At 42.9% G+C, this 16,044-nt stretch overlaps 1 protein-coding gene across 19 annotated transcripts in view; it reads left to right on the top strand.

Moving 5' to 3' along the window:
* The window catches only part of LOC119009403 (calcium/calmodulin-dependent protein kinase type II subunit gamma-like), a 42,217-nt gene that overhangs the window by 3,040 nt on the left and 23,133 nt on the right, over window positions 1-16,044 (top strand). For all 19 annotated transcript variants that reach the window (XM_037080630.1, XM_037080637.1, XM_037080633.1 and 16 more), the window contains exons 3-8: window positions 9,084-9,143; window positions 11,952-12,006; window positions 12,193-12,258; window positions 13,977-14,049; window positions 15,319-15,421; window positions 15,871-15,954. In XM_037080630.1, the coding sequence (XP_036936525.1) occupies window positions 9,084-9,143; window positions 11,952-12,006; window positions 12,193-12,258; window positions 13,977-14,049; window positions 15,319-15,421; window positions 15,871-15,954 (441 nt within the window). The remainder of the gene's footprint in view (window positions 1-9,083; window positions 9,144-11,951; window positions 12,007-12,192; window positions 12,259-13,976; window positions 14,050-15,318; window positions 15,422-15,870; window positions 15,955-16,044) is intronic.

Consider the following 16,044-nt stretch of genomic DNA (forward strand, 5'->3'; position numbering starts at 1 on the left):
TCAATACTGAAGTGAAGTACCAGTGACAAAAGCGATAAATACCCAGGTATTGTGCAGCAAATTCTCTGCCCTCTCATTGTATATGTCTTCACATCCCCCAGCTTTATTGGAAAGCATGCACACAAACAGAAGTCCCAAATTGTCCAATAGCTGAGGAAATCTTTTATTCAATCACCATGTCCGTGGGGAGTTCTTATCAGCAACCTCTTGGTGGTTTAATGACCCTCTGTATAAACACTGTATTGAATAACTCTGTCTCTCCTCTGTGGTATCGTTAGTCCACCGCTGTACAAGGAACTGATCCAAATTTCTTGAATGCGCTTCATGAAAAGGGCACGCATTTTGGATTGAAATAAAACAGTAAGAACTATCAGTACACGAAGGATGTTTCATATATGTCGGGCTATTGTTACTTTGGTGTGTTCAAACATCGCACGTTACTCGCTGCATAGATCCACACCCACGTGCACATGCCCAGTGTGGCGTGCCATGAGGTAACGATGACGCGAGCACATGTCAGTGTGTCAGAACCTCCTCCTTGGCTTTGGACTGAGATACTTAATTGCTTTCTCCTTTTTCTATCTGACAAATTAGGCCTGCGCTCCGTCCTGACATCCACGCACACCTGGCTTCCTTTGTTCTCCCTCTCTGCACTCTCTCTCATTACCTCCGAGTCTCTTTCTCCGCTAGCCTCTCTCCGTCATTGCCTTTCTCTTGTCGTTCTATGAAGGGGGATTGGTTTGTATTGAGGCTAATCCACTTATGCTAAATGTATCTCATCAACCACTAAGACCCCACAGATTCCATAGGCGCCTCCCTGTTTGCCCTGTTGTTGTCTGAGTCTGATGGCATTTGCGTTTGTGTGTGAGAGAGGGGGAGAGAGAGAGACCAAGAGAGCAGGGAGCAACACTAATAGAGCATGTCTGCATTGTGAGGCATCTGTGAGTGTGTTGTAATACCGTTATTGTTCTATCCCTGCCATCAAGTGTCCACACAGGGCCGCTCCTAGTATTAATGTCCCACCGAGGAAAAGTAAGGGCTCAGCAGAAAACTGTTGGCTCTTTGCAGAGGCAGGCAGCACAATGTAGGCCTGTGTATGTGTGTGTGTGTGTGTGTGTGTGTGTGTGTGTGTGTGTGTGTGTTTGCCAGGGGAGAAGAAAGCTGGCCAGTAGAAGAGTAGAAGGAGGAAAAGGAGGGAGGAGGAGATTTTAAACAATATAGTCTTGCAGGGAGATCAGTGACACTCCACACCAGGGGAAGTAAGGTGAAATGAGACAAGAGAGCGAGACACGATTGAGTGAGCGAAGGAGGGAACAAGAGGAATTTGTGCTAAGAGAAGAATTGCGGTAGGCCGCCCGGCTGACGCAACATGCACCTACACGCACACAAAAAAACACACCGTCCACACACTCACACACACAGGCAGCCAGTGCGTGTGCAGGCAGCCTGCCTGGTAGGATTTGGGTGGGTTTTTTTTAGCCTGATGGGGCGAGTGTGACCTCACGCGTGGCCTGGTGGGTAAGTCTCTCAAAGCTCTGGTAAACACTGCAGTAATCTGAGGAGGAGGGGGGGCAGGGATGGAAGGAAGGAAGGTAGGGAGCGAACCAAGGAAGGAAGGAAGCAAGGGTGGATGGGATGTCAGGGATGGATGTAGGCGGTTGGCTGTGGGATAGTCCAGCCTACAGGCAGTATGGGGGTGGATGCGAGTGGGCAGCAGGGTACACGTAACGAACACACACAAAATACATAAAACTGATTCTCAGCACAGAGAATAAAGGGTTTTTAACGCTCTCGGGTTTGTCGTGGTTTCAGTTTATAAATGACTCAAAGAAGAAGATACAGCCCCTGCAGTATTAAAATCCTCGTGATAAATTGAACTTGAAGAAGAAAATGAAAAGTGAGTTTTAGATGATAATGGTGCAATTCAAATTTCACAACTTTTCATGTTGTTGTCGAGGGAAGTGACTATAAAAAAGTGGATTTCTGCTGCAACACTGTTTATGAGAGTTCAGACTATCCACTTCAATTATAGATAGCTCGGCATACAGCATTTTTACTTATCTAGTATTGGTGTTTTTATTGTTTTCCAATGAACTTAAAGAAGTGCTGCTTTGGTTCTGATTCAACAACCTACTTCTTTTTGTAGTCACCACAATGTGGTCTCACTCACTGTCCTGCCACAAAACACTATCAGATTGGTAAGTGCCAGTGTCAACGTGACCTGTTTTTTTTTTTAAGAGAAAATTGCTGCTTCTTCAGAGTGCTGTTCCTTTTTTGTGTGGCCGATACGAGTGCTTTTAGCTGAAAAATCTTTCAACTTTTCAGAAAGGTGCTGGGGTCATCGCCATCACCCTTTCTCAGGCAACCAATCATTTATTAGATTGAGCGGGACTTGTTACCTGTCACCCTGGTAACCAAGAAAATGGAGGAGAAGCTCGTTCTGGCTGCTCTGCTATCGTCAGCTTTATCAGACAGAATCTCTCATAAGAGAGCCAGATAAGTGAATTTGTTGGAGCAGGTCTGCCGCACACTGAATGTAGCTGGTGAGTGTTGTGCTTTTATCACCCTATGTATTGTAAGCTGTGCAGTAAGCCCTCAGTTACCATGATGTTACAGCAATCTTTTATTCGCTCTCAAGCAAAAGCACTTCCAACCACAATGCAGAATAAACATTGCGTGACAGTCTATAAACACTTTGTAATCTGAATCTGCAAAGTAACTAACTAGTTGATTGTAAGTTATCAATAAATGTTATGAATTTGAGGTATTATGAAGAAGAAAATGGAAATACTTAGGTAAAGTACTTTAAAACTGTACTTACAGACTTTGGATAAATTGTACTCTTGTTACATTTCATCACTGGTTTGCTCTGAATTTTGACACCAGGATTTTTCTTTTCTACTGAAAATTCGCATCGCTTCCAAATATCGGATATCGGTCTCCTTCATTGCTAAGAATCCATATCTCCGTTGGCCCCGAAAAAAACAGTTTAGTAGATCCCTAACTGTAATGTGCCACCATTAAAACTTACACTACAGTTACTGTCCTGTGGCTGTATGATTCTCTTAAACCTGTTCTGTTATTATTAATTCTTGCTCAGCAGTTTCCCAAAGTTAGACTCAAACCAATAGTCAACTGCCTTTATCTGACCACTCCGGTGCCTCTCGTCTGACCGTTCAGCAGAAAAGTTGCATTGAACATACTGCCTCGATGTGCTGCCAGCTCCACAGTAGTGTGTACGTTCTGCGCTTGCGCAAGGTGCAATAAGCCTCCTTAACAGTGGGTGGCACTAGTCTAGCACACCACCAATCAGAATGGTCATACAGCTATCACACAACCAATCAGAGAATCCAATGGCTCATACCGCCAACAGCCAACCTTCTCAGTTGAATTGGGACAGACGCTGTCCGTGTCCAAAAAGCTTCCAACGCAACTGAACACACCAAACAGATTTGTTCCCAAACTCGTCCGAGTCTCCCCAAATGCTTCAGATGGCCGACGGTTGGCCCAGTATGTTTCAGGCTTAAGTTCCTTGCTGACCTCTGGTAGCCAAAGCTTCTCATTATTATTAATGGAAACCCACTGGGACTCAGCAGTCCCCCCTGACTGTCAGTTGGTCTCAGACCTCTGAATCGATGCCCACATGTTCAGTTTGTTCAGCGATTTGAACCAGTCGGGTATAGAGTTCATTGATGGCCATTTTCTTCCCCAGCTGTATAAGCAGTCCAGTCACAGCTTGAAGGCGGGACTATGAATGTGGCCACCTAGATATAGCCGTAATAAACAGTGAAAGAAACATGGCTGCAAGAACAGAAATAAGCGTTGATGAGAATAATTCTTCGAGAGAAATTACTACTACTTCCTGTTCAAAATGAGCTGGTATCTGAACCTTTTAAGAAGTAGGCAAGACTCTAAGGCCCGCTTCAGATGTCAGCTGCCACGACAAGTATAAAGAGCAAAACAGTGTCTGAGTCTTGCCCCGTTCGAGCCTCTCACACATTCTGTGGCTGCTGATAAAATTAGCAACCCTTTTAAACGTTGGTGGAAAAATATGTCAGACATTAACAAGATCTATGCCTCTGCAGTAGCAGTAAATGCAGCACATCAGCCGATAAGTGCTTAACAAGATATTTAGCTTGACAAACAGTAATGTTAACCGCAACTAACAGCAGGGTTATGGCTAAGTAAACACACACCAGGAGAGCCTCTTTTAGTTCATCTGCTAGCCAAGCTACAACAGGTTCCCATATAATGAAATGTGCTTTTAGGGACTAGTGTTTCCAGCAGAGAAACTGTGTGTCTGATGGTTGCAGGCGATTGCTGGTTGGTTAAAAGGCTTGGACAAAATATCGAGGATGTATTGTATTGCTTCCTCTTGCGATAGGATTATTGATACACTATCTCACAGTCAGTGTGTGTGACCAAGAGGTGCTAAGCTAAGACACTGTGCCCTTTTAATTATTTATTTATTTATTTATTTTACTTTTTCTTCATCTCAGTCCATGTCCAATTATGTTTTTTATGTGAAACTGTCCTCCCAATGCAAAGAGTAAATGCATAATTCTTGCACTTTGCATTTTTAGGGATATATTGTATTTCTTCAGTTTGGGCAGATGTCATGATATAACGTCAGATGATTGTCTTGCAACGTATCTATCATTGTAGAATTGCTGTATCGTGATGCAGTCGTTATTGTTGGCAATCTATATCGAATTGTATCATGAATTTCCCTGTGATTCCCTCTCTTAATTATCTCTGACTACCAGCTCTGTCACTGTAGAGTCCTTTGTCCCCTGACCCTCGATTTCCCACACAATGTAATAAGCCCACATCGCCTGAAGTTGTTGTTTCCTCGCTCCTCTGCTGGACTATTTGAATATGCTTTGAGGCAGACATCTTGCAGAATTTGAACAGCAGTTACCTTTTGAAACAAGCATGTTTCTTGAAAATTGTTAAACGAACGGATCCAAGCTGTCACTACAGCAGCATCCATCTAAACCGAAAATGGCAGAAACAGAAATTGGCCTGATATGAATGAACACAGGCTGAATAATGAAGTGAAACAAAATTCGGTCTGATTATCAAGCAGCAAGCTTCCTGCCATTGATCAAAAAGTAACTTGAGAGGACAGCTGACGGAGTGCTTTTTGGTGTGTAGTGGTTACCATGGTGACAGTAATGGCAGCTGTGTGTGCATTTACATCACACTGCGAAAGTGATGGTTGTGATTACACTTTTTAACAGATGAAGAGGCAGGTAAATGCCGACACGTGAAACATATTTTACTGCCAGAGAAGTGGTATGGACAATTCTTCAAATTAGCCAGTTACGTTGCAAACGTTTAGGGTGGTAACATTTATATTATCTATACGAGAAAAAATTAAATGGGGTTGTTTTTAATATGATACAGGTAAAATAGTGACCATAATTATACAAAAACTATAAAGTGCATTTAAATCATTTTCCGCATAGTTCAGTTAATATAAAGATTAGAGCCGTCTTCATTAACATCCTCTGAAAACCTCCCAAAATACTGTCAAGTTTATTGAGTTACCTTGTCAAAAATCCAAAGACTGAACAGGAACTGAACTAGGCCCTTACATGTGGAGTCAGGTTGTTAGCTTTTTGTATATGTAGTGGACAGAGGTGTGTGTGTGTGCGTGTGTGTGTGTGTGCGTGTGTGTGTGTGTGTGTGTGTGTGTGTGTGTGTGTGTGTGTGTGTGTGTGTGTGTGTGTGTGTGTGTCAGTCAGTCAGTGTCAGGTCATCTCCATCCTCCTCAACTGATGTAAGATGGCTGTGGGCCCGCCCCATGGCAAAGCAGATGGCCAATTAGAGAGCAGCAGGAAGTGCCAGTAATTACCCTCCAGCCCTCTCTTTCCTGTCTTCTTCTTCCACACACTCTCGCACCAACAAATAAGGAGATTGAATGAATTAGTGAGTGCTGCAGTGACACTGCACCAGGGTAGACGGCTATACACAAACACATGCGCGTGCACACACACAGGGGAGCTGTGATCCTCTTCTAGCAAATGGACGTTCCGTGTAATCCTCCCTCCTTCTCTCAGTCTGCCTCCCCGTCCTGCGTCACTGTTGTAATTAGAAGGAGGTTCAGGTCTCTCCCTTATTCACTCGCTTTCTGTCAGATGAGGGAAATCTATACCTGCGGGGAGACGACAGGGAGGCTAGCGGTAGGTAGATGTGAAGAGTGTGTAGCTCTGTGTTAGAGAACCGATGACAGAGCTACGAAACACCTCGACTGTGGCTTAACAACTTGTTCACAACAAGTTAGAAAGACAGTCAGAGCAGACGGAGCATAAAGGAAGGATGCAGAGATGTGATAATGCTTTTTATATCAATGTGCGATGTTGGGTACAACTCTTTTGAAAGTAACTTGTTACATTACAAAATGAAACCTCTTTTCAGTACCTTGTGTATGTATGTAATCATCAAAATATTCTTAAAACTTTTAAACAAAAAATAACAACAAAAAGACACATTTTTAATGAAAAACAAAGAATCTTAAACATAATCTTAAACCCTGAAAAGAAAGAAACCAAAGAAGAAATCAACACAGCACCGTATGTCAGCAAGCTCAACAGCTTTCTAAATGTAATCACGTGAGGATATTCAGAATTATCTCCACTCCTATAATGAAAATTCACTATCTTTTTTTTTCTTTTCATCAAGTGTTTTTATTGTAGATTTTAGCACAATCTAGGTTAAAATGTTTTATCGTACCATCCTTACTCTGCAGGCTAATAACAACAAGAATGGCGGACACAATATGCCTTTCACAGCTCATTTATGTTTGAGAACAAAATCGAGTGAGTACAGGGAATTTTTTTTTTCTTTTGCAATTCAACTGGAATGAAACATATGAAAAGGATTTTAAGAACATATAAAGTGAGTGGAAACTGTGACATACAGGGTAAGCATCTGCTTCTAAGAAAACAAGAAAACACAAGAGTCATATAGCCTACAGTGCGTTATGTTTCAACATGCTACTAATGAACCAGAGACTGCCCTCCCTGCTTCGGCCATCCCTCTAGCTGGGTTACATCTGCGCACTGACACAACACAGACGCACTTGCGCATCCGAAGGTGGCTTTGCACTGCCTACCAAGAAGTAGATGAACAACTGAAACGGTGCAAATGCATCAAAAGAAACACGGAAATGCGACTAAATTCTTATGTTTCCTGGATGTAGTATGGTGACACAGGTGATAGGCAGCTTTTTTAACTGTTCCCTGCTTGTCTGGCATCTTCATGATGATGAATGTGACACATAAGAAAAACAAGCACGCATGCTTACTCATCTCCTGGCAATGGGAGAAAGTGACACACCTATTTTTAGCAGGTTTACCTGCATTTACAAACCTGAATATACACTCTTATATTGGTGTAAAAGTGGTGAAGTTAACTGATTACTTGCATTGCAAACCAACATGTATATGTTACCTGTTACAATGAAAAAATAATTGAGTACTCTCAGTCCTGATAATGTGCTTTCATATTATGTCTGTACACACTGTGTTGCATTTGTAGAACAGTGGGAACGTTGATGCTCAGCAACAGCTTGTGAATTTTATCTGAGGCTGTTGCTGCACTGGGGAAATGAATGCAAATCTTAGTGAGCCTGCCCTCTGTGGTGTAATCGCTATGGAGCTGTGGGATTGAGCTGGCTTTACCACAGTGATCACACACACGCACACACTCTGAGTCACACTGCATCTTCACTACAGTTGCCTCATGTGACCTTTGACCTGAGCGTCGTGGCTCCTAAAGTGATGGGAGTGAGCAGTTTAACATGCGGTTGACACACTGTCTGTTACAGGATTCAGTGAAAGCCTCAAACAAGGATGTTGGTTTGGACATAGGGCGTTTGTGTCCTCCAGTGAGCATACCCTCCCAACCATAAGTGCAAACACACCAATACTCTACTAAACCCTTTACACACACACACTCGCATGCACAGGCTTGCAGGTGCAAACACCTGCATTACTACACATGGTCTCGTTAATCTCCACTATAAACTTAAATAAAACCATACATGTGGTCAGTGGAGCTCTGCTTTGATGATGCTGGCGGCTGTTAGCTTTCAGGGGCAAATGCCGCCTCTCAGCTTGAGCGACTGTAATGCTAATAGGTCAATTATTTGCCTTCGCATACACAGAACAAATCTTTAAGTGGAACGAATTACCTTTTACTTCTCAAATATTTGCTTATACAGACTTTCTTTAACTGCATGTTTTTTGTTTGTTTTTGTTCATCGCTACTGCTCCAGTATTCAATTGAAGTTTAATACCAGTTATCAAGTGTTGGCCGTAAGTAAGCTTTCAAGACAAAGCAGTTGTCTCAGTCTCACTGTGCATGAGATTTAGATCTTAGTTTATACCATGTGGGATCGTGAGGATTTATGGCATAATTAAGACTAGGGCAATCCATTCGTTTGAGAGATATTTTGATGTTAGTATGATTCAGGGTTGGTGACCGTTTTTCATTTTCACTTTAAAAGCTATTAAAATCACAATAATGTGACAAACATGTTTTTTTACATCTGGAGAACAAGATTTGTAGGCCAAGACATTGCAGCAGCACTACATTATAATGCTGTATTGTCACATATTTTACTCAAAAGATTGCAGCTTCTGCAATTTCTGTGTCTGATAACCTGTTTCAGTCTGATAACCTAGATAAAAAACAAACGTTACTGTATGAGTTCTTGTAAATTGGTGCATATGTGGCATCCGGAGGGCTAGAGGTTGAGACCTGTAGCATCAAAACCACATGCCCCTGTTTCGATACAGTCAAGGGGAGTTTTGTTGCAAGTCATACCACCCGAGTCTCTCTCTGTCTCTCCTTCCTGTCTGTATCTCGGCAGTCACAAAATGACAAAAATGTTAAAAGTAGACAATTTAAGAAAGAGGATATTTAAATTAAGGTATTTTTATCGACACCTCTGGAAAATGGAGTTATATGTTTCAGATGGCTGAGCAATGTTTCCTTTGTCAAGCACCACACATAAAAATCCAAACACTTTGCTGCTCTGTGACTTGTCTAAACTGCAACTTTTCTCTCCACAGACCATCAGAAGCTGGAGAGAGAGGCTCGTATCTGCCGTCTCCTGAAGCACCCCAACATCGGTGAGTTTCTGTGTCTAAACGTGGCCAAAGGTGAAACCGGTGGTTCTGTTTGTTGCTCATGCTTGCAGGATATAATTCTCACCTTGGGTGCGCCAATACTGATACACTATTACATTTCAATCATTTTACGCTTCTCTGATTTTGGGTACCTGTAAGAGAGAGTTTCAAGAATTAGGATGCCCTCTTTATAGGTATGAAAGCACACATTGCACATTGGGGTAGGTTCAAAGGCTGAATTGGGATTAGGCCTTACTCTTAAAGAAATCCAGGTTTATTTTAAGGATATTTTCGGAGTCAATAATTGCTGTGCAGCTGATTCTGTGACTGTTGTACCGGGTGATCATTTAGGGAAACTGGCAGCTAAATTCAGTCTATAGAAATTACAGAGACTAAGTCTGAATCTTTCGTGTCACAAGGCTGGTAAGCAGCTGAATGTTTGTGGATTTCTCTGGGTTTTCAAGCTGTCGAGCCTGTTTTTATATGAACGGGGCAGAGTTCCTAATTATAAACCTGTGACACGAAACAAAAAATGTCGTATTTATTATTTACTGAGATAATTAACAGCATTTAAAAGGTTGCCTTAGCGTTCGCTGTGATAACTAATTTTGAATGTCAGTATAGCTGATCTAACAGCACTGCTGCTGCCGATTATGGACATCGTGCACAGAGCAAAGCTTTGGTGAGCAGACAGATGAGTGCCGAAGATGCGGGGTGTTGTCAGATTGCAAGGCTCACTTGTCAGGATGGAAGAGGGGATCGCAAGCTGGGCTGCTTTAAATTAAGGAGCAGAGTGACTGATTAAGATTGATCATCAGAAACAAGTAAATGTAAATGCACAGTAGGGAGCAGATTGTAGATTCATTCTTTCTTTTAGTTACATTTCACTGGATGTCTTTAATCCTACATGGTTCATATGACCACTTTGTTTCAGCCAGTATGTTAACGTCACTAGTACACTGTGCACTGGTATCAAGATGCTAACAGCTCAGGGCTGCTAGCCGTGCTGAGACATTTGTGAGATCAGTTGTGCAGCTGTCGTGACAATAGAAACAAAAGGGTATGTGGATGACATCACCGTTATTGCCTAAAAGCACAGACTCAGTAAGCCCAGTCAGACTCAAAGGTGACAGAAGGTTATCTTCCTCTTTCTGACAGCGTGACAGCACATCTCTGCTCAGTCTGATAAGAAGAGACAGTCGTTTTCTATGTCAGGCATGTCATGAAAAATGTCCTGTGCTTTCTTGACATTCTGGTTTCATTGCTTCTCTGATATCCCACCACATAACTGTGAATGTGGACATTTTTGTTGCAGTGATGATTTTAGAATAAAATGCATTGCACTGCTAATGAAGATATCTAGAGGAGGGATTGGTGTTAAAGGGCAGAAGGGGGAAATATTACAAAATCAATGACACCTCTCAAACCGCACTCCTCATTTCTCTTTTCCTCATGTCCCAGTTTTCTGTCGGCCCCTCCGGCACTCATTCGCCCCTCGCCTACTTTCCCTTCCCCTCTCTGTCTAGATTTCTCCCTCTCCTGCTTGTCCTTCTTCCCCCTTTTGACATATTTTGGCATCGTCTGCATTCAAACTTCGGACAAAAGAGGGCACAAAAAAAGAGACAGATGGAGAGACGAAAGCAGGAGGAGTAGGAGACAGATGGAGGGAGAGCGAGAAGATGGGAGGAGGAGGAAAGAGCAGTCGCTCTTGTTTCTTGCTGCAGGGCGATCCTACTTCATCTTATTATACAACTGATATTCATTTTACATAACCAAAACTGTGGCTCTCTGACACTGAACCTAAGCTGCATCTCAGGCCCATCCTCTAACGCCTGGCTCCCTCTGCCTCGATATCTGCTTTGTCATTCTGCTGCTCTTTAGTTATGTTGACATTAGGGCTGTGGTGGCTACCGCATAACCGTAGTATTGTGGTAATACGAGCTCTTTACTGTAATCACCACTTTATGTTTTCTCTTCTCCACCAAACGCTCACTTATCTCCATCAGTAATCAGGAAATAGCTCTTTTAGGGAAAACACAACATTTCCTAACCTGGTCCCAGACCCCTGAATCACTGCTCACATCTGCAGTGTGTATGTGGTTTTTTTTTTTCCCCCACAGTCATTTACACACTGTAAGTATTGTGTTGTGCTCTTTGGCAGCTATTTCCTTTTTACATAGAAGTTAAGAATGGGGACGTCATCTTCATGTGGCAGAAAGTGGACGTACAAAAACAACAATTCCGAAATCTGACAGTTGTTGACAGACAACAATCAGCTTGACAAACCTGAACTAAAGTGCTCTGCAATCAAGATGCAATATCTAATCAATTGATGTCAATGTTGCAATGGATTCATCAGTTTGAATATTTTTTAAGCAAGTCAAAATTCTCTGATTCCAGCATCTTAAATGTGAATATTTTCTGATTTCTTTATTCCTCTATGACCGTAAATGGAATTATTTTTGGGCTGTGGACAAAACAAGAGATTTGAGGACATCGTCTTTGGCTTTGGAAACACTTATTATTATGTTCTGACGTTCATGATCTATCACTAAAATAATTGACAGATTAATGGGGAATGAAAATAATTGTTGGTTCGAGCCCTACTCTGGGCCATTGAAAGGCAGTTAATAACCTAAGCACTGGATCCACGGTCATACCGCAAAGTATAAAAAACTCTATGTAACATCTGCACTCCACTCCAGATTGTCCATTTTCTTTCGCCCCTTTGGAGGCTGAACAGTCGAACACTACAGCAGTTCTTTACGTGTCTCAATGCGTCTGTCTCACTGCCCACCCTCTCTCTTGCAGTGAGACTCCATGACAGCATTTCAGAGGAAGGCTTTCATTACCTAGTCTTTGACCTGTGAGTATATTCTGTATACACATACACACACACACTGACATTTCATCCATGCATGTGACTGCGGTTGGTTTGTGTATGCTAACAGCTTCTCTCTCTTCCCCCTCCTGTCTGTCTCTCTGTGTCTTTCTTTTCCACCTCCTTCTCTTCTTTCCTTCATTCCTCCCTGCCTGCCCTCCCCCCTCCCAGGGTGACAGGAGGAGAGCTGTTTGAAGACATTGTAGCCAGGGAGTACTACAGTGAGGCTGATGCCAGGTAAGAGAACATATGAACACACACGAACATCTCTAATCCCTTTAAACATATGAGTCCTCACTGTCGTTTCATGAGCGGGAACACACAGGCACACAGCGGTGGATGTAATTGGTTTGCTTGTATTCTTGTCACCAAATGCACCCCCCCCATCAACAAGTACATCAATAGACTTGCATCTCCTCTCTCTTCGGTCACTCTTTGTTCTCCCTCTACATACAGTAGTGTTGAAACAACGAAAAGGGAACTGAAAGCGAGAAATTTTGATAATCGATTTACTCTAATACTTATCTTACTAATTATATTCTAAGCTTCTCAAATGTGAAGATTTGCTGCTTTTTATGTTTTTATATTATTACTAATTAAATAATCTTTGGGGTTGATTGGACAAAATGATCCTGAATGCATCACCTTGGGTACTGTTAGAATTTGACAGTGTTTTCTGACATTTGTTCACATTCTGACATTTAAGCCTTCTCTCCTCCTTCTCAGAGTCCCCCTCCTTTTTCCCTGTGGCTGTGTAGTGCGCAGCTTATGAAGTCTGTTGTACAATTGGATTAGGGGTCTTTGTCTGTTCACATGGGGGGCTTTGGAAAGACACAAATGGTGTGCGCACACAGACACAAACCAAGCCGCATGGATTGAGCCTCAGCCTCGCTCCCTCTAGCTCGCCGACCTTTGACCCGTTAACCTTTTTCTAGAGACGTGACATGAACATGAGCCTCAAAGTGGGATAGTGGAGCCTGACACCACAGTACATAAGACAGTATTGAAGTGGTCGGGTACAGGCTTGCAGGAAAATTTTTACAAGACCCATCATGAGCCAACACACTCAGCAGGCGAGTGTGAAAACAGGCTCAGCAGCCAGAATTGAGAAATAATGGTATTAGTAGCAGCTGAATTGACGCCCCCATTATTAAAATTGCTACTGGGATAGAGATTTATTGACTGTGTGGTGTAAGACCTCCCACACAGGTTTCTTTGTATTGATTGTTCAAACTGCAGTACCTTGATTATCTCTTTGAAAAATGATTGTTTATATTAAATGATTGTTAGGCAACTTTGCGTTAAGTTTAATATTTAATGGCTTTGAATGTAATAAAGAAGATTTTTTCTGTTTAGGAGTTTGAAAAGGACTGCCACTTTAACCTTCCACTCCACAATATTAATTTGATAACTTTAGTTACTTTGCTATGACGGTGAGTGAGACCACAGAGCCAAAGTATTGCATTTTTCAAATAATTTGTTTTATCAGCAGGCAAACACGGCAAACACAGCAAACTGAAAAATGCTGAAAATCAGCACAGATAATCAGTCTATTCCTAATCAAGATTCAAGCTTTATAATTGAATTGTAGACCACTGAATCAGAATCAAATTGTGAGGTGTCTTGAAATTCCCACATGGATTATATACAGTGTATACCACTTGTCTGAAATCTGTATTTCATGTGGAAAGCAGTTAGTCAATCCTGCCCTTTTAAATGTAAAACGGTTTTAATTTCATGTTACTTATCGTGCAGTGAACAAGAATGATGTCAGGGCTTTTACTCCCAATGAAGTGCATCAGTTTCATAATCAGACCACAATCCACCAGGCTTCGGGGAAAAAAAATGCATGCAGATCATGTTGGAGTATATGTGATGGTTTCCTATTTATTAGTAATGAAGGGCAGTGTCTGACACATCTTTCTCTCTGTTTGTCCCCTCTTCTCTCTCCGTAGTCATTGCATTAGTCAGATCTTGGAGAGTGTCAATCATATCCACCAGCATGATATTGTGCACAGAGACCTCAAGGTGAGTGGCTGCCCGTTGCCATGACAACCGTGCACTTACACACACACATACACACACACACCTCTGCTCGTGGCCATGGCAACACACAGATGGCTCTCGGTCTCTTCTTTTCCTCTGCATTTTCTGCTTTTATCCCTATTTATTTTTTTTCCCCTGCGTCGCTCTCTCCCATCCACTGCTTTTACCCTTGGTTATTCATCGTATCTGTTCTCAGATCTGTCAGCTTGTCTGTCTGTGACCAGAACTCTGTGTGTGTGTGTGAGCAACCGGATGCATGTGTGTTCATGTCGAGCGGAGAGATGGTGAGTCATGATCACATGGCAGGGTTGGTCTCTCACCTATGGCAAGGAAAAGACAAGGACTCAAACAGCACATATGCACGTGAACACGCACGCACACACATAGTTTGCACTGTTATGAAGCAGGTCTATTATGAGAGAGGAGGTGAAGGCATAGATAAACCTCAGGAGTTGCCAGGACAACCCATGTGACATCACACCACCCATGGAGCGGCGGGGGAGGGGCTTGAAATGTCCCAAATTGCTGATAGGCTCAAATGCAAAAGAGTGGAGGAAGAGAGCTGCTGTGCAACCTTCAGTTTTCTACTTAACCCAGTTTAAGGTGATGATAATAATCCTGGTAGGAAGGACAATAATAATAAGTATTGAATTGTACCTTTTCACGTAGAGAACATAAGGTGTGGGGAAAAAAAACAACCTCAAGGGGTGTATGAGATGCATGTGGGCGGCTTTTGTATGTGTGTGTGCGCTCTGTGTCGGAGAATAACGCTATTACCTCGAGCGCTGCCTGTCTGATTTGTTGGCCTTTTATCCTGAGTGGGCTTTTACTGCGGCCATTTATGTCCTACTGCCCAAACAACGGCCATTTAGAACGCTGCCACACACGCTGCCTCTCGCTAAGTACACTTTCCATTTAGCATGCAGTCTGCAGCGCTGCCTAAATGACTCCCGACTGGTTTCTATGGCTACGAACCCATGCCCATATAAGGGCTTGTGGAGATTCTCAACCACCCATCCTCTCTCTCTCTCTCTCTCTCTCTCTCCACATCCTCCGTCTTTCCATCGCTTTCTCACACCTTTACCCCACCCCCACACGAGCTGTGTCAAACACATCAAATATGAATATTTCTGAGAAGGGGCTTTACTGAAGAGTGCCTGTCACTATCTGTCTCTCACTGTCTTGATCTCTTGTCCTGCCTTCTGCTTCACCGTGTGTGTGTGTGTGTCTGTGTCTGTCTGTGTGTCTCAGCCTGAGAACCTGTTGTTGGCCAGTAAGATGAAGGGAGCTGCAGTGAAGCTGGCAGACTTTGGCCTTGCTATTGAGGTGCAGGGAGACCAGCAGGCTTGGTTTGGTAAGAAAACACAAACAGTGACACACACATATCAAACGTGCTGGACCATTAACTGATCTGTTATTCTGCCCGGGTGTTAAGCATACAAATCACTGCTGAATAGCTTCATTCATACAGTAGATCCATACAGATAGACATCCACCTGCTCACTTGGAGGCCAAAGACTATTTGTGCGAGCTCTGCTTAAGAGGCTCACAGACCCTTTGCAGTTCATGCTTCGGCCATTGTGTCTTGGCCAACAGCCGAGCTGCAAGCATTTGGCTGACTCTCCAGTGGGGACGGGATGATTAACGGGTATTTGCTTGTGACTCTACACTGTCATAATCTGGTCTTGCGTTGGGAGTCCAACAGGTCACTATCATCTGAACCATTCACATAGCTGCACGGAAATAGCCTTCATCAGAATTTAATAAAAAGGCGTCAGTTGATTGTGTCCTCTGGTTCGGCAGGGTTTGCGGGCACCCCAGGCTATCTCTCCCCTGAAGTCCTAAGGAAGGACCCCTACGGCAAGCCTGTGGACATATGGGCTTGTGGTGAGTCGTAGGCCTCACTTTTTGGGCAATAAACATGTAGCAATCAGCTTGTTACAAACATCAGATTCTGGTCAAGTTTGTCTTTAATCA

Source organism: Acanthopagrus latus, chromosome 20, assembly GCF_904848185.1.
Source record: "Acanthopagrus latus isolate v.2019 chromosome 20, fAcaLat1.1, whole genome shotgun sequence".
NCBI lineage: Eukaryota > Metazoa > Chordata > Actinopteri > Spariformes > Sparidae > Acanthopagrus > Acanthopagrus latus.